Genomic DNA, 15,863 nt, shown 5'->3' on the forward strand with positions numbered 1-15,863 from the left:
TTGCTGTGGAAAAACCAGGCTCTGTGTGGGGAAGTCAGATCTTCCAGAAAATCTTCAATGTGGAAGTAGCGTGAAATCAATCAATACTAACGAACTTCGAAAATGCTCAATGTGTTGTCCTCATTTTAACTATCTTTTATAAAATCAGTCAAGAAAAAAAAATAAAATCAGTCAAGAGAATATTCTACGTTCTTCAGTGACTATTAAGTCATTGATATTGGCTTGGGTGAATGAATGCCAATGTACATTTACACATCTGCTGTGGAGGAAAACTGCTCGATGGAAATGAATGTTTTGTCATCTTCCATTCCTCAAAGACAATTTTACCACTGCTAAGGGAGTGTAGGTGCTCAACAACAATTCCTTTTCCCCCTCTTCAAGGAAAATCCTCAGATCAGTTCACATGTGCGATTTTCTTTTTTTTTCTTTCTTTCTTCTTCTTCTTCTTCTTCTTTTTTTTTTTTTTTTTTAATTCTGAGCACAATTAAAGGTGAGTTAAGGCTCTGGTGGAAATCTAAAGAGCATCGGCAAATCTGAGCACTGCTCAGCTTTTGAATTGCTTTTCTACTCCTCAGTTCTTTTAAATGGTTTTCTATGGCAGGGACATTTTTCTTAATTAGTCACAGCTAATTAGTGTTCTGGCATAGACAAGTAATCAGAAATGTCAGAGCTGCAAGGCTACATCTCCCTAATCCTTTGATAATAATTTAGCCTCCTGGGAGGGCCCCAAGCTGCGGTAAGTAGTGACTGACAATAAGGCAAAATTAGGTGGGCAGCAGACCATTAGGATAGAAAAATAAAAAGCACTACCCAACCCTGCTGAGCACCATCAGGCAACTGGCTGCATCGCCAGATGAGGTGCCTGTTTAAGCCTGTGTTGTTAATTAGCTGATTCTACCAGACCTGCCACATATGTCCAGGTGCCTCATGCAAAGATGTGTATTTCTGGGAATGTGCCAAATGACAATTGTGTTTCATGATCACATTTCAAGAATATAAGTAAGAAGTCCACATAGTTCTTGAAGATCCTTTTGAATTATCAAAGAAATCAGATCAACCCGCTACACGACATTTTCTTGCTGAGTTTCTTTTAGGCGATTAGGCACGCGTAGCTCAAGTTTCTCAGGTTTTTAATTCACCAACAGCTTAGATTCAAATGAGGGCCTTTGGCTGCCTTAAGCTGCGTCTGGACTTGCCAAAGCTATTTTGGCACCCGCCGTACATCAAAAGTAGACCCTTTTATAAATTCTTATACTTAAAAATAATAACTTCACATTAAAATAAGGATTATTAACAAAGACGAACCAGACAGCTTAATTCGAGAGGGGAGGTTTTAAAAAGAAACAAACTTTGACGGGATTAAAAAAAAAAGTTAAGGAGCAAGGTCTGTATGGCATTTCCTGAGGCAAACAAGGCAATCTAGGGAATGGGTTTGATTAAAAGAGGTCAAATGACTTCAGTGTGAGCCCAAGTACTGTAGGTAAGACAAACCAGAAATTCAAACAATTAAAAAGAACAAAACCTCAAAACACCTCAGAAACAATGTGTCTCAGCAGCTAAATCACACAGTGCTAAAGGTAACACAGATCAAAAATGGAGATCGAACTTTTTATCTGCCTTTAGTACACAGTGAGGTACCAGCATACATAACATCACCATGTTTAGAAACACGTGATCTCAGATAGCCACCAGTACATCGATGGATCTACGTCATCCATCCCTTTCTATTGACGAAGAAGGAAAATAATGGTAATGACACGACAATGATATTCACTTTTCGCTTTGCGTGTTGACAGAAAAATCATGGTTGGGCATGATGGTCTAACAGTTAATGTCTTACATCTGAATTCTTTTACTATAGAGACAACACCAAAAAGAAAATCTTCTGTAATGGGAATCTATACTAATTTATGTAGTTTATGTAACAACTTCAGAGTCATTTGAAAGTGAAAGATTATTGAAGAGGAAAACTATTTTTAAATCGACATTAAATCGACATATCCCAGAATTATAAGAAATGCAAGAAGACAAAGAAGTCTTCAGGCTAATGGGCTGCAGCCTGCATTCCCAATAACGAGGCTGATTACACACACAAAGAAATTTATCCAAAGGAAAGGACTGAAAAAGTAGACATTCGATTCTAAATATATACCACCAAGGGCATCCTGGAAGGAAGTTGTATCTAGCAGCTACTCCTATCCATGCTCTGTTGATTTCAAATACTCTCATGAAATCAACATGATAATAAACTGAATCTTTAAATAAGTTAAAAGTAGTAGTGTTGATCTTACTGAGGATGGATAAATTCCTGAGACAGAAAGTTTGGGCACTGGTGTAAAACACTACACTCAAAAAGTCTGAGCATTTCTGCCCTTTCTTATTTGGGAGTCCAGAGACAACAGCACAGAAATGGAAGATGAGTTTTATTTTAAGAAACATATTCTTTTGTAATAGTTTCGGTTTTTTTCTTTGTATGTTACCATATCTTAAAATGGCTACTGAACTCATTTATATAGTTTAGGCCAATTTTACTTAAAGTGTTTAATTTAGAGTTTCTTTACTGAAAAGAATTCTTTTCAAGGAAAGTCCTGAGAAACTAATCCTTTATAAAACACTACTTAAATGAATATAACTGATTAACTATCATTTAAAGAATTACTTTTAATTTCACAAGACATCACAACAATATTTTTAAAAAATCTCGTTGAGATGAAACTCTTCAACAATTAAATATTTAATCAGTTTATAACACAAGAGAACGTTTAATCTGCATGATTTACCAATTAAATACTGCACCCTGATGTGTCTTCAGCAACATGAAAGCTGAAATGAAATTGTTTCAAAGGGACTCAAGAAGGGCAAGGCCCAATAAATGTACAAAGGTTTAGAGAGGTAGGCAGGTTTAGTATGTATCCTGGACAATAAGATGTATTTGAGTCAACCTCTAACTACCTTCAGGTTGTGATATTCTTGGACATTATGAAACGACCACAGAGAGTGCTCTTGGGAAATTACTGCAGATGTCAGTTTTGACTTTGGAAATATCCCCGTAATCCAACACAGGGATCCAAAGCTCTGAAGGGACTGTCCAGCATCTTTCGTGACACACGGGCGCCAGTGGCTGCCACTGTGTGTCCTAAAGCCTGAGTGTGAGGAAAGAACTATCATACCGTAGTAGACATAAAAAATGGAATTTAAGCATTGGAAAATCTTTGTCATACTTCTGGATTGGGATCAGATGAGTTGTAGATGGTTTTGATTTGATTAAAAACGATCTAAGGTTGCTGACAATGATATTTCATATAGAAGAAAAAACACTGGGGTAAGAGAGATTGCATACAAAGCAGAAAAACTTTTGGGTGAATCTATGATCTTACTACAGGAAACTTCCTTAAGAGTTCTCTTAGCCAGAGAAGATACATTTTTCTAGACTGAAAATGTGAATTTAACATGTAGATTTTAAACTTCACATGTGTAACGATGACCATTTGAGAGGAAGAGATAGTCTCTGCTGAAAATATTCTGGTCACTTGGAAAGACTTAGCATGGATATGAAGTAGAGGAGTTCCAATCAATTTCCTACACTGGGGTTCAGAGCCCTTGTGGTAGATAGAGTGTGTCATATGACACAGCTATTTTTAATCTCTCTTCTACCTTATCTACTGCACTCGCTATTGCTTTGTGGTGGGGACACCTTCCTTTCGCTCAGCCATGACCAAAAAACTTACTGATGGCTACCGGGGGTACAAGCCTTAGCATTCAACCACCCACTAATTTTTGTCACCACTGCTTAAATTAAAACGAATTTAATCTAGTTGGTTTAAAATCTGGAAGATATCTCAGAAACCATCTGGAGTTCTAGACCAATTTCTTCAGTTTACACGTACCAACTCTACTGTGTCTGAAGCAGGGGACATACCTTCTTGAAACTCACTCTGACAATCCATGGCGGAACTGTGGCTGGAACTCAGGTTTGTGGATTCTGGGTCCAGCACCGCCCTCCCCCCCCCCCCCCCACCGCCCCTGGCGGTACTGTTTTTACCACTTCAGATTTTGTAAGTCTAAAGGATGGTAGAGATAGCATAGACTTTGAAACTGGAGAGACGCAATTTTGAAGTCTGATTCAACACTTAACAAGTCACTTACCTTTTCTGAGTGAGTGGGAGAGTGTCCTTAACCTGAGAATGAGGTCAAATGGGGACGATGGCATCTGGCCAGCAGGTTAGAAATGAGGCAAGTGAAGCACCGAGCCCATTGCCTGGTACATGGAGGTGCTCTGGGAACGGTGGCAATGACAGCTCAGGCTCGGATTACTATTTTGATAATTGGAGATTACGGATATACCTTAAAACAAACTCAGTTCCTTCTATGAATAGCATGAATCTGCCATTGTTTATTTAGACTTCTAAAAAATTATTTCTGTGTTATGCAAAAAATGTTTCAGAAGGTTAACCACTTATGGAATGAAGTAGAATGTCTTGGTTATTTGCCTTAATATGAACTTTTTTGGTCTTCCAAGAGTATATTTAGCTTTACTATTTCAAGATTTAATGTAAAAGTCCAAGATTATCCTATTTTAGGGCCTTGCAGGGAATACAAATTTTAATCCTCCCTAAGACTTTGGCAATAAGGAGGACAAAGACTATGGGCGGAGGCCAGAACAATAATACTAGCTGTGTGAGATGCTCAGGACCTGGGTCATGGCTTATGGCATTATGGGTTGTATATGGACAGCTGTAGGAGCTACATTCTCCTTTGTCGGTGAATCCCAAATGGGATGGACACAAATCTAGGGTAATGGTCATTATGTGGCCTTAGTCACTGGTATAGTTATTTAAATAAAACCCTAAAGTATTTCACTACAAATATCAGGAACAATTAAGATGCTTACTGGATCAAAAAGCTTTTGAGGTCAGAAACACCACAACTAATTACTATTCTCCAGGTAAGTTTGCCAGAATTTTCAATAGTTTTTTTTTTTTTTTTCCAAATGAGTAGAGCACCATGCAGACAAAAGATTATTTAGTAAAACACACAAGGGTTAAAGTGTTGGTATTGGAGGCAGGATGGATATGTGTCTTCAGAATAACTGTTTTATATAAAAATGTTGCAATTTGTGGTATTTCCAAAACTAAGCAAATCTTATTTTAGTTAAAGGCCTATCCTTTTGAAAAATTTTGAATTAAAAAAATTTTTTTAAATTAACATATACTGTATTATTTGTTTCAGGGGTCCAGGTCTGTGAATCATCAGTCTTACACAATTCACAGCACTCACCATAGCACTTACCCTCCCCAGTGACCATCACTCAGCCGCACCATCCCTTCTACCCCCGCCCCAAGCCCATCCTTCATATCCCATGCCCAGAAACTGGATGCCCTATGCCCTTATTGGGGTTGGTTAAGTCACTAAGTGTTGACTTGCTGTGGGGCATGTGCAGGTATATGTGTGTGTGTGCACATTTTCCTTTGCATCTGAAGTTACAAGACTCTGTTTCCTTCCTTCCTTTCCTTCTATTTATGTCTTACTTTAATTGGAATAGCAAAAGTTTGTCATGATGCCTGAGTAAAATCGTTCTCATCAATCTTTTTCCTCTAATAGACTAAGGTTGCCAACAGTATTTATAGGGTCATTATTTTCAACTGTTTCTTGACACCTAACAATATTATTTTAAGCTCCAGCCAAGAGGATTTCCAATAATTATATAATGCCTCTCAGTAATGATCTGTTGCTTAAGATACACATTCTACTTTACCTTTCAACACATACTTGATAACCTCTCATTTACTAACTATAATTGAGGCAAATTCAGTCTTGGCTAATTAGGGGCTCTTAGTACCCCCTCATACATGTTATTCTTGATGACATATCAATAGAAGTAGGGTCTACTTCTTATTTTTAATTACAGTAATAAAAATGTGCAATTTAAAAATATTAGAATGTTTAAGGACATTATTACTATTTCACAAATAATAAGTCCAGTGTCCTACTGGGCATATGCAAAATGACAGAACCTTCACAACCAAAACAGTATTGCTTGTCAAGCGTTCCCTTCAATAGCTAACTTACAGCCATGTCAGATGTTTAAGTATCAAAGAAAAGTATACCTAACCAGGACAATTAAACTAGACATAATTTTGTGTTTTTCTTTTTAAAGTAAGCTCTATGCCCAACGTGGGCCTTGAACTCACAATCCTGATATCAAGAGTTCTATGCTCTACCAACGAAGCCAGCTGGGTTCCTCTAAACTATACATAATTTTAATGTTGACCTCCTTGTGTCCACTTCAGTTAGCTCTGTTGGTTCCTGTGGCCACACAAAAAGTCTTTGAAAAAAGTTTGGTGAATGGGAGGGAGTTGAAGTAGGTTATATCTTTTTTTTTTTAAAGATTTTATTTATTTATTTGACAGACAAAGATCACAAGTAGGCAGAGAGGCAGGTGCAGGCTCCCTGCTGAGCAGAGAGCCTGATGCAGGGCTTGATCCCTATACCCTGGGATCATGACCTGAGCTGAAGGCAGAGACTTTAACCTACTGAGCCACCCAGATGCCCCAAAGCAGGTTATATCTTGATAGAGAAAGAAATTCGACCTGTTATGAATCGATGGCAAGCTTTGTAGTAAATAGGTCACCAAGATGAAAAATTGAACATGTTAAGAGAAGACACACACATACACACACACACACATTCACTCTCTCTCTCTCTCCCCTACGTACAATGGCCTATTTCCAGATGAGTTTACCTTTTTCTCATCATAGAATACATGCTTCAGCTATACAAAGAATAAACATAAAGGGTATAACATCAATCCAATTTTCCTATTCTGTTCAGCATTTCTGAAAATTACCACATAAGCAAAAAAGAGTAAAAGAGGATCTGGAAGTAAAACATATGCTTGTAAATTCAGAGCAATACCAAATGGAAGCAGAAGTTGCTAATATGGTTTCAGTATTTTGTAAAAGAGCCAGCTGGATAGATGATAATTTTTCTACCCCTGCAGGGCATCAAAAGCTTTTAGGAAATCATTCTTTTCACACGTATTAACACTTAGCTTATTAAAACAGATGATACTTTTATTGTAAAACAGCCCGGGTAGAGGCTCGAAGCACAAAATCTGAGAGGGAAGACTCCTTTTGACCACCCAACCTGACAAACAGTGAACACTGACACCACAGACCAGGGCGGAGAGGATGACGCAGCAAGACCTTCCATACCTGCCACAGCTGAGTGTCACCACGAAGCCCGTGAATTGCTGTTATGAAAACATTTGCGGTAACTTGCATAATTAAATGAAACTGCCAGAAAAGCATTTCTAAAATGCAGGGGAGACGCACATACATCAATACAGTTCAAAGCCAATATTCCATTTCAGAACCGGCACTGTGCTGAGTTACGTGAAATTACATCCCGGCAATGCACCATTTTCCTTTGACTTGACTGTTAAATAATTACAAATGAGTGACAACATCGTGACTGAAACGGGTTGCTCTCTTAGTTTCCTTTGCAGACTCAACAAATGAAACTTAATGATCATGTTCTCTAAAACCACAATCCCCCATTTCTGGGAGTTGCCATGGGTCAATGAAGACTTCTGTCCCAATAAAACTACAGGGTTATGTTGTTAGCGTGCCATCAGCGCTGTAAACAAAGATAAACAATTTTCAAGAAAGTAGAGTGGCAGGTACTTGCCTTTACTGCCGCTTAGGTCTTTGTTTAACTAAAGAGCATCATATCAACTCAAAAAACTTTTATAGGAAGAGCCAAATCCGTTATAACATGATTCTGTTTATGGAATGCGGCAAAGGCGAGTGAAAGAATGCTGTACACAGTGATAAACTGGTTATCATCTTGCTTGTTAAAATCAACCTTCGAAGGTTTTTGAGACTCTTATTCTAACAGTGACAGTGTTCATGTACAAAAGAAGCCAATTAAGGCTTCTGTCAACAGTCAGAGAAATAAAAATATCAACTACATTAGCTATATAGAAGAAAAAGGATCAGAAAAGGAGTCTGCTTTGCAAGCACACCATCAAAATGCAATTTTCCTGCACCTATTTCTACGATGCCGGGAAGCCTTGCAAGGACAGTTACTTACATCAAACAGCTTTTCTATATACATTTCCTCATTGACCTTTTCTCGAAGAATATCCTGGTTTTGCCGAACAAACATAATGTATGTGTCTGCCAGATCCATTCCTGGTTTCTGTTGTGGGGGAAAAGCATGGGGAATAAAAGATCAGGTCTCAGTTGTGAAAGCATTATTTATTTAATCACAACCTTAGAAAATAATTCCCTATATCATTTCAAAAATTACATTAGTAAAACATGCTCAATACCAAAATCGACAATGAGCACCTTCGGTAAATTCCATAATTTAAATAAATAAAAGTTTATTATTGATGATTGTAATTTGAGGTCATTACTAAAAGAAGTAGAGACATGTGGTTATAAACTAACCAGATATCTTCTTTCTTTAAGGGCTATCTTGAAAGGTTAATATGCCAAGTATAATTGAATGTATTTAAAAAAAAAAAAAGTCCCCACTTGAAATAATGATTTCCTAATTGGCAATATAATTTATTGTCATTATCTCTGAATGGTTATACATATATGTTAAAACCCAAAATGCTAGTTTTCCTTGGATTGCCTTCCTCAACTACTGTAGGTGTTCAAGGCATATAAGCTAAATTTTCTTATTCATTTGAATAAAAGATTATTAGGAAGATCTTGGGCAAAACAATTTAATGGATTACAAACTGAAATGGAAACCAAAATTTTGAGGATCACCCATTGGTTCTGCTCATTCCTATTTATCAATACTAGCTCAAAGATCTGTTTTATTTTAGAAATACAGTAAGAATACTGATGAAGCGATTTCCTAGGAAGAGTCTAAAGTGTGAATTAGATAACCTTCCGAAGTTATCCAGCATCTGGTGTCTTGTAATGTTAGGGGACATAGAGCAGAGTCTACAAAGCCAGTACCAGGAAGGGACAAAAACCTGAATGGCTTCTAAAGGGTTTTCCTTCCAGACTTATCTTTAGTTCTTTTTTCAGTTTCAAAGAGCTAGACTAGTTATTAAATGATCTGAATGATCTCCACTTGGGGTTGATCCATAATCTGTATTGAGTCATTCATTTGCTTAGAAGATGGCATTAACAAAATGGTGGAACTGATGCCCAAATGAGTCAGTCTTGTATCATCTCCTATCCATAGAATGTACTGATAACCTCCATCAACAGACTCATCTTGCTAAAATCTTGCAGAGAAATGAAGTGAAAGATAATATGGGCCGTTTCACTATTACCACTGCAGGAAAAACAAGGCATACCTCTGAATGTTGTGGTAGCGCTTCTCCTTAAAAGGACAATGTTCTTATTGCTTTTTTTGGTGAGGGGAGTGTATTTTATACACCATGATAAAACTGCCCATCTCTTTAGCAGTGCACAGTATAGGAAGTACACATCTCATTAATAAAAATTACTTTGATTTTTTTGGTAACGAAGTTAGTTCTGGGTAATGAGAGTCACAGGAAGCTCTTACTGCTCTTATATTTGGCCTAAAGGGAAATATATACCACATAAATTCAAAGATCCTTTCAAACATGACCCAATAAAACAAACAGTTATTAGCTATAATTTGAAACAACTACTTATGTCTTCGTAAGATGTCTTCAGTGGTCTTCCCTTGATGAACACCCCTATACAATGTAGGGAGTATGTTTCAAACCTAATGGAGGCAACTTCTATTCATTCCTTCACTATTTTTATGCATAATTCTCTTAAGCAATGTCTGAAAGTTTAAACAAAATGACAAGGCTAACCAAGAGAAAAACCTAGGTTGTTTCTTCTTTTTTTGGAGGGGGGGGGGTGTTATTAGATCAGTTTTTCCCATGAAGAGGCAGGGTAATTTGCACAAAGTTTACTACTATTAATACTTGAAGACAGCTAACCCATAAGATAAATACTTCTCTCCATGTTTCTCAAACTTTGTCAAAACACCAAAAAATGAGAACATTCAGAAAACATACTGCCACAGGATGAAAAGGACAAGAGAACACTTTTCTATGCATAAGGGATCGTGTACAGGAAGGTAGCTCAGCATTGGAGGTTCAATCAGGTGCCTGGAAACATACTACTATGATATACATAATACCAAAGCAGTTGGGCACAGCTTAGCGAAACTGGGGGTTAAAGAATATGCAAACAATAGGTTTGCTTGTTCTACTCTTTCTCTCCCCCGCCAACACCCATTTTTATTTCTTTCGCCAGAAGAGTAGGCTTACAAATTTAATCTGGTCAATCACTTGACCCATCAGACTCATTGGAAACCAAGCTATCACTTGGAGGACTGGGGAATAGTGACTTTAAACACTTGCCATAGATTCTAAGGTCTTTTGTCCTATTTCTTTAATCCCTTTCAAGATAACATTCGACATAATGAAACCCCATCCAGGAAGAGTTTATCTTCTAACATCTAAAACTAACAAACACTTTATGGTTTAAGCCTAAAAGAAAATTAAATGCTGTTCCCTTTGGCAGACCCAAGGGAGAGGATACTGAAATCTGTAGGTTGAGATAGTTCTACACTTCCTAAGGAAATAAGAATCTCTGGTTGAGGGTGTGAAGTAAAGCTCATTTAAAAGTTTATTTCAACAAAATTAAGTGCTTATCTTTTTTTTTTTTTTTTAAATTATGTTTTCTCCCCTTTTGGCAAATTAAGATCCACTTGCCTGGAAAACAAAACCTTGAATTCTTACATTTCTCATTAGCATTATTTCTTTCTTTATCTTTGAGCTGTTTACCTATTCTTGAAACTGTGACATATGGGAATTTCACACCTAGTGAATATATTTTCATGTAGCTGTGGCATGAGACTATAATCATTAAAAGAATATACACAAGTAAAAGTAACTGCAACAGTTGGTGACATTTACCAATTATAGTTCTTTATCCTTCCTTTAGTGTATGAAGGGTAATTATCTCTGATAAATTGCTGAAAAAGATGTAATTTTCCTTTTAAACAGTTTCTACTTATAGTACAAATGTGTTTGGATAGAAGACATTATTGCTGGTTCAGTGCTCCTTTGTGCAAAGACTCTGTTTTATGGCAGTAAAATTTACATACTTTGGAAGTCACTGCATCTAATTCCATTATTACATGTTATGCATTTGATTCCATCATTCCATAGTGTCTTATTAGGAAATGAAGTTCTGCTAAAAAGCAGAAACTGAACATACTCTCTTAAGGTTTGGGGTTTTTGTTTTGGTTTGGTTTGTTTTTGGTTTTTTTTTTTTTTTGGGTGTGTCAGTGAATGGGATGCCTGTCACTGCCTGGCAGAGACAACAAATTGTTACATGTGCTGGTGCAGGTGGGTGTCCACTAGCCTTAGCAAGCAGATATCTAGTAAACTTCAGGAACTGTTGATTTGGATGAGTTTTTATCAAGAATACTGTATTCTGCAGACCTATATTTAGAAATCTTTTCTAAATGGTAATTAGAGTTTTCTTAATGAATAGGAGGGAAGAACAATTAAAAACCAAGTAGCATGCACTCTATGGATTTAATGCCACTTAGAGTCCATGTGTTTTTTTTTATTCCCTCATTTAAAGCTCTGAGACCCATGGCTCACCAAGCACTAACTCCTCCATCTTGTTTATTAGGATAGTAATTTCTAAACCAAAATAGGAATTCTCGAATTCTAATTTGATTTAAAAAAAAATTTGGCTAACAAAGTTATAGCAAAAGGACACAAACACCTAAAAACTTCGCCCATGAGCATCAAGAAATCAATAAAAGAGGAAGGAAAAGAAGGACAGTCAGGGGAGTGGCCCTGACATTGGGTGCCGAAGTAAGAGAACAGACCAGTGAGTGAGTAAGTTTGGGTAAGGGTGCAGGCTCCAGCAATTTTTTTTCAACCATTAATCACCAGTTAACCTAGTGAGATGAAAATGCTGTTGAGAAAGAGAGAAAAAAAATTCCTTGTTAATTACACGCTGCAAACGCTCTTACTTCCTGCGGCTACACCTAATCCCACAGGTGCAAGTCTTCACTCTCCCTATTCACGGGTAGGTGTGTGCGATGCTGCAGTCATTTTCCACAGCAACGGATTTAGATGTAGAAGAAGCCGCTTAACCTTCCACGGGAGGTTAACAAGACACTATGCAAACACTGTCATGGTGTCTATTTAACAAGGAGACGATTTCTTAACTATACTATTCCAGTCTCAAGGATGAACTAGAAGCTACAGTATAATTGACTTAATTTGAAAGTGCGCTTCTCATAACCTACAAAAGCTTGCCTCGAAGAAACAATCAAGAGTGGGACTGTGATATCCTGGTTTACGATAATCTGCGCATAAGAATCTTCGGAGATTTAAAACAATGGCAGGTCTCCTCAGTTCGAAACCGTAATAGCAATTTCTATTTCAGCTCCAGCGCTGCAAGTTCAGAAGTCAGTCTGTAACTGATCATCAGGGAACGTAGGGCATCATTCTACAAACACAGAACTTATCCCAGGTTTTTTAATTTTTTAATTTTATTATTTTTTTTAAATATTTTTTACTTCATAAGACCACATTCTTTTTTTTAAAAAATATTTTGTTTGTTTATTTGACAGACAGAGATCACAAGTAGGCAGAGAGGCAGGCAGAGTGAGAGAGAGGGGGAAGCAGGCTCCCCGCTGGGCAGAGAGCCCGATGTGGGGCTTGATCGCAGGACCCTGGGATCATGACCTGAGCTGAAGGCAGAAGCTTTAACACACTGAGCCACCGAGGCACCCCTTATCCCAGGTATTTTTAACAATACATATCTTTCTTTCACTGTGTAATATATTCTTTATTACTTGGGCACTTATGCAGAAATTTCAACAGTTTTCTATTTGAGTGAAAATGTTCTTAAAGTGAAGCTTCTCAAAAACATTTGCAGTAGGTTAAGTGAATTACATAGTCTCAAAAACCTAAAAAAATAGGTTTGAGTACACCTGTGATGATTAGGTTGCAAAAATATATATTTACCAATTTTGTACAAAGTAGAATAATTATATTGTATTCACATAGAAAAAGCAAAAGGAAATAAACAGAACTAGAGTCTTCGAACTAGATTTATCCCATCTTAAATATTACTGAAGCCCAGGAAGAGGAATAATTCATAAGTTGGGGCGGAAGAGAAATGTGAACAATGAAAATGTCACAAAGATATAAAGTTTTCAAAAGCTTCTAATAATAGTTTATCTAACTCTTTTAAAAAAATGAGAAAAAAAAACCCCTCATTGTTCTAAAAAAAACAACCCTCCTATTATTTCCAAGCAGTGAAATGGCCACAGTCATCTTTCTCTTTGTTAAATTCAGAAGTATTCAAAATTCCCTTAACTCTATTATACATTTTGACTCCAAATTGGAAAGCAGAAAATTCTGAATTAAAGACAACAGTGCTCACATCCATTTGAAAACCTCTTTTAGATATAGAACATTTCATAAATGTTTTAAGTATGCACATTTCCTTCAGTCACACATTTCTGAGGGAGAGAGTTCCATTACTCCAGCTTTCTTGCTCTGGATAAGGTTCTGTCTGCCCTTGGGAGTATAATTAGTAAAAAGCACGTTCTGACCATAATGCTATAAGAGTAGATCATATCAGAATCTGTTATACTCGTACTCATACTAATACTCATACCTTATGTGATATTGTTTTTAGTCCTAAATTTACATGGATGCCTCACGCTATGTGGTGATATATTTTACTATTCACAGATCCAAGCATTTGCATGTACACTTTGTTGTATCACTGGGGGAAAAATCCTTCCAAAGAGAAGGTTCTTTTAAGTACTAAGAGGGATACTGAATAATAGTTTAAAATAGCAGCCTGAAATGCTCAAGGCAAAGAGGCAGGTTGACTTTGAACTGAGATTTATGGGCTCATAGTATTTACCTTGCTAGTTCTAATCGGTAATGAGGATCACTAACATCTCAGAGTTTGGAGGAACAGGTGCTGATACAGCACCACCATGCCAGGAAAGTGCTAATATGTGTAGCACATGATGCCTTTCTACTCTTATTTTCATGAGTAATGATTGTAATGATGATGAAGATAGTTGATTCTCAGTCTATAACAGTGTTCACTAACCTCTCCCTCATCTGGCTACAGTTGTTATGAGGTCAACCATGGAAACTATACTGAAGACTTGAAGACGGAAATTAAAATGCTGTGGGTATTATTTCATTTAGCTTTTAAAATTTAGATTGACTTGGATTGATTTACTCAGTCCCAGTTTGGAACATTTCAGATTTTGGCTTAAAGGAGCCTTGAGGATGTACAAATGTCAAGTCCAGAGGCAGTTGGTTGGTCCATGGACTTCCCTTGTATGAGAATAGCCAGCCAGCCAGAACAGAACAAACGAAAGGAAAAACAAAGGAAGAAAGATGGGAGAAGCAAAATGCTTATCTAGGAAGGGCAGCAGGCAACCTCCTCTGTTGCTATAATGGCGAGACTTTAGTCTGGTCCTGGTGTGCATCTCTCCCTCTGGGGGAGTATGTCCCAGTAGGCAGGGGCTCCATCCTCTGGGTTCTGCCTGGCTCTCATTCTAACAGAAAGCACTGAGTATTCAAGTGGCCTTATCTAAGAAATAAACAATATCTGAAGCAAAGGAAGGAAGGAAAATACCATTGTCACTGAACTGACCAACTATATCTTTATTTTTAATTTAAAAAATCTTTATTCAACTGTTAACCATGACCAAAAGGCACTAATACTTTTTTTAAAGTAATCACTATACCCAACGTTGGGCTCAGGCTCACGACCCCAAGATCAAGAGTCATAAGCTCTACCAAGTTGGCCAGCCTGGTGTCCCGTGACATGGTGGTCTAGTTGGTGGTCTAGGTGACCTTTAAAGGTCACCACTGACATGGGGCACTTGGGTGGCACAGTCAGTTAAACCTTCAACTTGTGGTTTTGGCTGGTGTCTGATCTCTTGTGGTGAGATCTAGCCTCCATATGGAGTGCGCTAGGCACCGAGTCTGCTTGGGTTTCTCTCTCCCTCATCCTCTCCTCCTCCCCCCAGCACGCTCTCCCTCTCTCACTGAAATAAATAAATCTTGGAAAAAAAAAAAAAGTCACCACCAATCTATGCAAAGTGAAAAAAATAAATGAAAAACAATCTGATTTTTTTCACTCTGTTGAAGGCAAATGATTTTTCTTTTGGAAAACAATCATGTTCTGAAGCAAGGAATGATAAATGCACAACGTATGAGAACAGGAAGCATCATTCCAGGTAGAAGCAGTAACAATCCCATTTATTTCAATAGTGCTTTACCTTTACCATGAACTTCTATCCTAATATGCCTGTTGGAACTCCTAAGAACCTAGTGAGGGAGACAGCACAGGGATTATCCATTATCTTCAGTGCACGGGTGGGAAAATGGAAGCCCATGAGTCAGACAGCTAATAGGATGCAAAGGGTGGGATGTGAACTAAATCTTGGACTCCACAGCAAGTCTGTACAGTACAGAGCTGAATTCAAGCCACACTTGGCAGATTAGACATCTTTGGCTGTGTCATAAAGAAGAGACAACATTTGAAAGAACTATTAATGAAGACAAGAGAAAAATCATCCCCATTTCTCAGGACAGACAACCAGGCTTGGGGATCAGCACTAGAAAGCACAACAGTGGAGTGTTTCCCCTTTGCTTCCTCCTTGGTCTTGGTCACAGTCATCCTTGACATGCCCTCCAGGTCTCTTTAGCTGTGTCATCTCACTGTCTAGTGCAGAGGTCATATGCATTGTGTGTGCTAATGTTAAGACAATTTTCAATAGGCACTGTACACCTATACCTCACCCCCAAACATGCCCCATAACTAACATGACCTATA

At 37.7% G+C, this 15,863-nt stretch overlaps 1 protein-coding gene across 19 annotated transcripts in view; it reads right to left on the bottom strand.

Annotated features, from left to right (window-relative positions):
• The window catches only part of CADPS2 (calcium dependent secretion activator 2), a 536,067-nt gene that overhangs the window by 19,481 nt on the left and 500,723 nt on the right, over positions 1–15,863 (bottom strand). For 18 of the 19 annotated variants that reach the window (XM_047694444.1, XM_047694449.1, XM_047694446.1 and 15 more), the window contains one exon: positions 8,095–8,202. In XM_047694444.1, the coding sequence (XP_047550400.1) occupies positions 8,095–8,202 (108 nt within the window). Of the gene's footprint in view, positions 1–6,442; positions 7,253–8,094; positions 8,203–15,863 lie in introns of those variants that run through there. The other variant, XM_047694443.1, reaches the window with a different exon arrangement.

This window comes from Lutra lutra, chromosome 11 (genome assembly GCF_902655055.1).
Source record: "Lutra lutra chromosome 11, mLutLut1.2, whole genome shotgun sequence".
Classification (NCBI taxonomy): Eukaryota; Metazoa; Chordata; class Mammalia; order Carnivora; family Mustelidae; genus Lutra; species Lutra lutra.